The sequence below is a fragment of the Nothoprocta perdicaria genome, unplaced genomic scaffold (assembly GCF_003342845.1).
Source record: "Nothoprocta perdicaria isolate Ctin4 unplaced genomic scaffold, notPer1 scaffold_8, whole genome shotgun sequence".
NCBI classification, from domain to species: domain Eukaryota; kingdom Metazoa; phylum Chordata; class Aves; order Tinamiformes; family Tinamidae; genus Nothoprocta; species Nothoprocta perdicaria.
Genome location: NW_020456087.1, coordinates 2015244 through 2022349, shown reverse-complemented (window position 1 = coordinate 2022349; position 7106 = coordinate 2015244). Strand labels below are relative to the sequence as shown.

Below are 7106 nucleotides of genomic sequence, written 5' to 3'. Positions count from 1 at the left end.
TTTTTTTGTATTGCTCTGAATTATGCACACAGTGAGCTTGCATCTTTCAGGTTGCCACTCACTTAAACTTCTATTCTAGTACGCTCCCTGAATACCTGCATGTACAAATTTAGGGTTGGAAAATGCCATAAAACAAATATTTTTAAAATACTGTCATGCTCCATAGACTTTATTATCTACAGATGAGATAACTGATAAGCAGAGAAACTTTCAGGGACAGCTAAATACGTTTTTTCTTTAAAAACAAAATAATATATTTAAAATGTAAAACATACAAAAAAAATCTCGTCGTACAATGTTTACCAAATACAAATGAGAAAATGAAAGCTCAGGCTTGAGTCCAAAAAAATATTTTCAGGCTATAGGACTAACCCGTGCTGGGAGGAGGGAAGCATTTAGAAGAATTTATAATTATTTTATTTCCCAGCTGAGCTGAGACCAGTCCGGGTCTAATGTAATTATCAAATACACATACAAACAACATGTTTTCAAAGGAAACAAAAGCTGCTAGAAGGCTCATTCTCCCTGGGCTTAAGGCTACTCTTCTTAACACACTGGGAAATAAGGGCAGGCGCCTGTGCAGAAAGCATGGTTAACTTCACACCGGGTGTTAAATTAATATTTCAACCGCTAAAATATTAGACTCTATCATTTAGATTATGAGTTCAATTGAATCTAAAACTGCATAAAACCCCTTAGCCCCCCAGGGATGCGTTCCCATAAATAAACGCGAGTTCACACCCACTCTTTTTATCCAGAGCTGTTCGTTCCCTTTCCTGCTGTACCAGCTGCAATCTTTTCCCCCTCACTTCCCCAAGTCTCCCTGCTCCTACATATCTCTAGTATCAGCAGACCTGCTCCAAAACACTCTCTGCAAAACGCGGAAAATCAAAGGCGCCCGCTGGCCTCAGCACCGTGCAGTCCTACACACATAACACGGACGCACCAACTCGGAAAGTGTTAAAATCAACCGCTAACCTACGGTTACTCAATCATAATTCTCTCCAGCTTTCTGTAATACATTGTTAATAATTGCTTCATCAAGGTTACTGTCTTTTATTGTGAAGATGCTTCAGGCGTTTGGCAATAAGTCCATATTCTGACAATAAGTTGCTATAAAGCACAAGCATTGGAAACTCTAACGTGCTAACCCCCGTTTTAATGCAATGTAGCAATGCCAATAATTCTCATCACTTGTCATCCCCACGGGGAGGGGGGAAGGGGGGATAAACCAGCAAACTTTCTCCCTAACTTTCTTGTCTCTATTTTCTTACTCTGCTGCATTGATTACGGAGTTGGCAGGGAAGGGGAGAAAGCACCGATCACCACATCAAACAGACAATTTGCTAGCTCTTCGAGATCAGGAAACTTTACCAAGCAGTGCAAACTCGCTACTTTGCAGATGGAAACAGAAATAACCTTCTGCGTTTTTACAGCTTTACAAATCACGAGGGAAAAGGGTGGAAAAGGTGGGACCCGAACTGGCAAAAGGTGAAAATAGTAATAGTAACATTGGACAACAACAGCAAAACAATGCGATTGGGGACAGGTTCTCTAAGCATGTTAAAGTCTTTAAAAAATGCCATAAAGAAAAAGGACTTACATGGTCGGCTAAATTTGTGGAAGATCCTGAGAGTTCTTCGTGATCTGACTTGGAGCTGCCATCCCTTTCATCAATAACGAGGTCTATTGGCATTTTTCCTTTCAAACAACTAATGTACCGATGGCAGAAGTTATCGCACAACTCATGAACCTGGAAACATGGAAACAGCAACAAGAATAATAGCAGCAATAATAGCGAAATACGAAATATCGGGTTGCAACTTTTTTTTTTTTTTTTTTTTTTTTGGTAGCAAGAGCAACACTCTGATCTCCTCCGCAAGTAACTCTAATTAAGGGGCACAATAGCTGAAGGCGAGGAAACAATAGAGAAATTGTTGCCGCACATATTATTCTCTGGGGACCCGCCGCAGCAACAAGTTAGAGAGAGAGATAGTGGCCTCAGCGCAGAGCGCGGAGGAAAATCCGATTTGATGATAATATCGGAACACTGGAAGCCGGAGCGCGGTGGTACCTCCGGAGCACGCACAGCCCGGACAGATACAACTAGTCACTCGGAATGGGAGCTACTTAAACCGAGGTGAAAAATAAAAATAAAATTATTAATAATAATAATATTTAAAAGAAAATGGAAAAAGGAAATGTATGTGGCCGGGACCAGTAAAATGAAGATACTCGCTGAGGCTCTGGGCAAAGCCATTCCCATCGCAGGGCACAGCCCCCTCCCCACGCGGAGCAGGGGCCCCCTGCCTCCTCCAAACATCTAGTGCTTGTTTGGGGTTAACTCGCCTGCCAGGGCTGCGGAGAGGCAGCAGTGCTTTCATTTCTCCTTTTGTTAAACATATTATTTCCGACTCAGGGAAAGAGCTCCGAGCGAGGGAAGGGGTAAGAAGGACGGAAGGGGGTTAATAATATATATATATATATTTAATGACTCGGTTGAAATTACACTGAGAGAGAAGTGCCGGGCTGGGCTGAGCCTGGCTGTCGGTGTCACATGCTCTTATGGCACAGGTTACAGGATCACACTGCGTTTCCCCTCTCTCCTCTGGGCATGTTTACAAGCTGTCCCAAACAGTCAAGGCGGGCAGGAAGGGGAGGAAGGGTCGCTTGTCGCCCCCACCTTCCTGGTTCTTACCTTTTCTAATTCCAAAAGGTGAAACCTTAGTACTTGTATTGCTTGGATCATCTGCAAGACAGTTGGGAGCGAGGCGTTACGCGGGGAGAGGGGCTGGGGGCCGCGCCGCGAGCCCGGGCGGGCGCGGGCAGAGGAAGCTGCCCGGGCGCGCTCCTTATCCCGGATTTTAGCCCATTGGTCACGCCTGAGCACTTCTGGTCAACTTTAACCTAAGCATTTGATTTTTATCACATTTATTCGGGTAGAGCTGATTAGTGCTTTATTACTGTGATCTAGGAGGAACCCCCTGGCCCACCTCCCTGCTCCCTGCTCGCAGCCCGGTCCTGGTTTCGCAGGGTCCACAGAGAGGTCGAGCACTCGCTCTCACACCTCAGGCCCTTGGAAGGAAGCGGGGGGATGCCTAGGATGAATAGTTTGGCATCTTCTTTACAAGCGGATTTAGGCACTTTGAATATTGAAACCATCCACATTAGCAAAAGAATTACGTTAGAAATCTCCAGCTCTCGCTTCTTAAGCAGTTATTTCCTCCGCTTTAGCTTCCCGGGGCTTTCCGAGCGCAGCTTTGCAATGCACCGGGACAGGAGCGTTTGCCCCGGCTCCCTTTGGAAGCGGAGCCCTTTGAAGCCTCTGTCACCACTTGGGAAGCCTCCCGGCTCTGACTCTGCCCGGAGCCCGGGCCCGGGGCTGCCTGGGGCCGAGGGGGGGGGCGGGTGGTGGAAAGTAGCGGGGCCCCGGCGGCGGGGGGGAGGCCTTACCAAATTGTCCAGCTCGGGGTTTGACGAAAATAGTGGTTTTTCGGCGCGGACCTACGAGGCGAAGAGAAAGCAGCATAAATTAGGGCTTCTTTCCCCAGCCTTGTAACCGAATCGCTTCAAGGGGGAGAAAAACATGTGACAAAAGTAGCCGGCGCGGGTCGCATCCAAACCCTGCCGGGGCCGCGGAGCCCCCGGCCATGCGGAAAGGGGCCGCCCCACAGCGGCCGCCGCGCGGCTTCGCCCCTGCCCCGCTCCGCGGCCTCCGCCGCCCTCCGCGGCCCCCCCTTGCCCATCCCATCCCCATCCCATCCTCATCTCCATCCCATCCCCGTCCCTCTCCAGGGCGCCCACCCCGCCGGGCCGGGCCGGGCCCGCACAGCGGCTGCGGACCTGCTTGGCGAAGACGGCGATGTCCTCGTTGAAGGAGTCGGAGGAGCAGACGTCGCCGCCGGCCACGCCGGGCTCCCGGGGCGTGCAGGTCGCCAGCTCGCACTTCTCAAAGACCAGGGCTAGGAGGGGGAACAGCGGGTGCCTGGCGGGCAGGGGCACACAAAGAGAGCGGGAGGCAGCGGGGACAAGAGCTCTAATCAACAAGTATTTTTTTAAATGCACACACACACGCGCGCGGACATACCGCGCTCTTTCAATGTCCCTTCGAGCAGGGCCGCGGGGAAACCAACTTCGAGACCGAGGGGCTGTGGGGTTGCGAGCGGCCGGGCCGCGTTCCCGCACGGTCCCCGCCGAGCTCCGCACCCGCGTGGGCACCGCGCACCCGAGCGCGCCGCGGCCCCGCTGGGAACCTCGCACTTTCCGCCACGGCTTAAAATAACGCGAAACCTGGGAGATCCCATCCCTGCCCTCGAGCTATGACCTAAAATGAGAAGCACGGCTAGGCAAACCGAGCGAACTACTTAATACGTAATTTTATTTTTTTTTTTCAAAGAGCCTGCTAACAAAAAAATGTGGTGAAGTTTCCTGGCTTAGGAAGCTCTCCCAAGTAAAATACCAGCTGTTCAGATAAGTGAGCTGGGGAGGGGGCGGCGGGGGGAGCACTTCTAGAAATATTTTCCCATAGTTGGCATAGTCAGAAATATATAAATATATATCTATATCTATATCTATATATATAATCTGTGTGCTAAGTAGTAAGCGTAAGCTTGTCTATTTTCCCCTTTGGTGTCTGATCAAGGCCCCACACTCTGTCATAGATGTTACTATCTCTCCTTTTAGGATAATTTAGTATTTTTTTCCAAAAGGCACTGGAGGGAATCGATGTCATTCCCCCCAAGCAGCGCACTGGCACAGGCTTGATTTTTGCTTGCTGAGTTTTTTTTTTTTTTTTTTTTTTTTTTTTTCCCCTTTCCTCCTATGTTTTATCCTAAAAGGAAAACTCAGCTCGCTGCCTTCAATGTATTTAATTCTTCTATCTCAGGAGGAGCGAACCGCCTTCACAGCCACTGTCCTCGGCGGCCTGAATAGCTCTTTATTTACAGTGTTGCGAAGAGTGTTATTAAGGCATCCTGCTCGAGGAGAGCACTCGCTCAGCACTTCCCTGCCTGGAAACGCGGCGCGGCCAGAGCCACCTCTCCTGCCTCTACTCCTCACTGGGGCCTTCCCGAGAAAGACTCCAAAAATAAAAATAAAATAAAATAAACACAGGGGAAAAAATAAGGGAGGGGGAAGCAGCATGCCCCCCACCGCAGCACGCTTGGGGGGTGCATTCTAATTTTTATTTTTGCCCAGGAGGCGCTTGCTGAGGTGCAAAGAGCGAGGAGAGAAGGAGGCTGGGGCTGCGCTCGCTGCGCAGCCCGCGCTGGCGGCGGCGCGGGGGCCTGCGGGGAGCCGCGCGGCGGCACCTACCCGTAGATCGCGTCCTTGTCGCGCTTGAGGGCGTCGTTGACAGCGGAGCCCATGGTGGCCGGCATGACATTGGGGTGCGGGGCGTGCGCGCCGTAGTGCTGGCCCGCGTGCAGCGGCGGCCCGTGGTTCAGGTGGTGCACGGGGGGGATCGGCCGCGGCGCGTGGGGGTCCCCGTACATGGAGGCCGGCACCCCTACTCCGTCCATGCCGCCGTAGTGGGGCAGCTCATCGTACTGTCAGGAAAAAAAAAAAAAAAAAAAAAAAAAAAAAAAAAAAAAAGGAAACAAAACAACAACAAAAAGTCAGAAGAGAGTAAAGCACTCAGATGGACGCGGAGCAAAACAAACCAAGAGCAGCCACACCGCGGGGAGAAAGGGGGCAACCGGCGGGGCCGGGAGGCTGAGGGGGCACGGGGGTGGGAGCTGGGGTAGGAAGAAAACGCGTGTGTGTGCGGGGGAGCCGCGGCGGCAGGGAGAGCAGGGAACCGAGCAAGGAAACCGGGATGGGGAGGAAGGAAGCGGAGGGGAGAAACTGGAGTTTGCTCTGAATTGGAGTGGAGGGACGAAAGGAAAAAAAAATAATAAAATATAAATGAATAAACAGGCAGAGTCAAAAGCAACTGTAGAAAATTAAAAAACAACGCTGGGAAGAAGAGAAGAAAGGTAGGGTGCATCGGAGGGGGAAAGAGGATAAAGGAGGAAATAATCTGAAAGTTACCAGAAACATTATTTAGCAGCAATTCCCCTCGCTCTTGTCAAAGCCCCGGACAAAACAAGCCGCTGTGTGTGCACACACATCTATAGGCGCACACATAGGTCTCCCCCAGCCCTGCCCGGGCAGCAGCAGCAGCAGCAGCGGAGCCCGAGCTCGCGAGCGGGGAGCGCGCGGCCAGGGAGGCTGCGAGCACGGAGCGACCACAGGGACACGCACACGCGGACACTCACGCACACACACAGAAAGCCGGGGAATCAGTTCTTTTTTTCTTTTCTTTTTTTCTTTTTTTTTTTTTTTTTGCTGCTATTTTTTTTTCTAATAGTGGCCGCCATCAGCAGCAGCAAGAGAGGAGAGCAAATCGGACAGGCCCCCTCTTAAGAGAGGATTTATATATAGGTAAGTGTTGGAGATTTAAACCTACCCTTTGCGCCATCAGTCTGCGCTCCAATAAACTCCTGGATGTGTCGTATATTTAATATCCCAGTCCAGCAAAGAATGTGATTTAGAGTGAAAAAGAATCCTTTTTTTTTTTTTTTGGAACCCACTTATGGACTTCTCCTATCCTCCAATATGGGTAAATAATAATAATAATAATAACAACAACAATAACAATAACAATAATATATAAAAAACAGTCAAGAACCACGATGAGTTTCTGTATATTTCTTCTTTTTTCTCTCTCTCTCTTTCCTTTTTCTCTCTCTCTCTTTTTCCTTTTTTCTTTCTCTATGCAAAAAAAAAAAAAAAAAAAATTGTCAAGCCCCCAAACTGAAGGTTACGATCGGCCCGTCAGCAACCCACATGTAACCAAACTGTCGTGTCTCATGGCTTTTTGCCACTCCAGCTGTCAATCAAAGCCAGGGAATGTCAAGGTAGTGAATGAATGATGGTTGATGATGATGAAGAAGAGAGGAGGAATCTTTTTAACCCCGGTTTTCTTCTTCCAGTAACTCCGCGCTTGGGTTTTGCCTTTCAGGATCGCGATAGGTTTTTTTTTTTTTTTTTTTTTCAAAAAAAAAAGTACTGTGAAGTGGGGGAGTGATGGGGGAAGATGCGAAGAAGCAAAAAAAAAATCGAAT

The 7106-nt window shown here is 49.4% G+C and overlaps 1 protein-coding gene across 2 annotated transcripts in view; it reads right to left on the bottom strand.

Annotated features, from left to right (window-relative positions):
- Window positions 1-6733, bottom strand: part of MEIS2 (Meis homeobox 2) — a 165933-nt gene extending 159200 nt beyond the window's left edge. For both annotated transcript variants that reach the window (XM_026051755.1, XM_026051756.1), the window contains exons 1-6: window positions 6449-6733; window positions 5314-5546; window positions 3844-3985; window positions 3454-3504; window positions 2699-2749; window positions 1604-1753 (exon numbers count right to left, since the gene is read on the bottom strand). In XM_026051755.1, coding sequence (XP_025907540.1) covers window positions 1604-1753; window positions 2699-2749; window positions 3454-3504; window positions 3844-3985; window positions 5314-5546; window positions 6449-6460 — 639 coding nt within the window. In that variant the 5' untranslated portion in view covers window positions 6461-6733. The remainder of the gene's footprint in view (window positions 1-1603; window positions 1754-2698; window positions 2750-3453; window positions 3505-3843; window positions 3986-5313; window positions 5547-6448) is intronic.
- Between the last annotated feature and the right edge of the window lie 373 nt (window positions 6734-7106).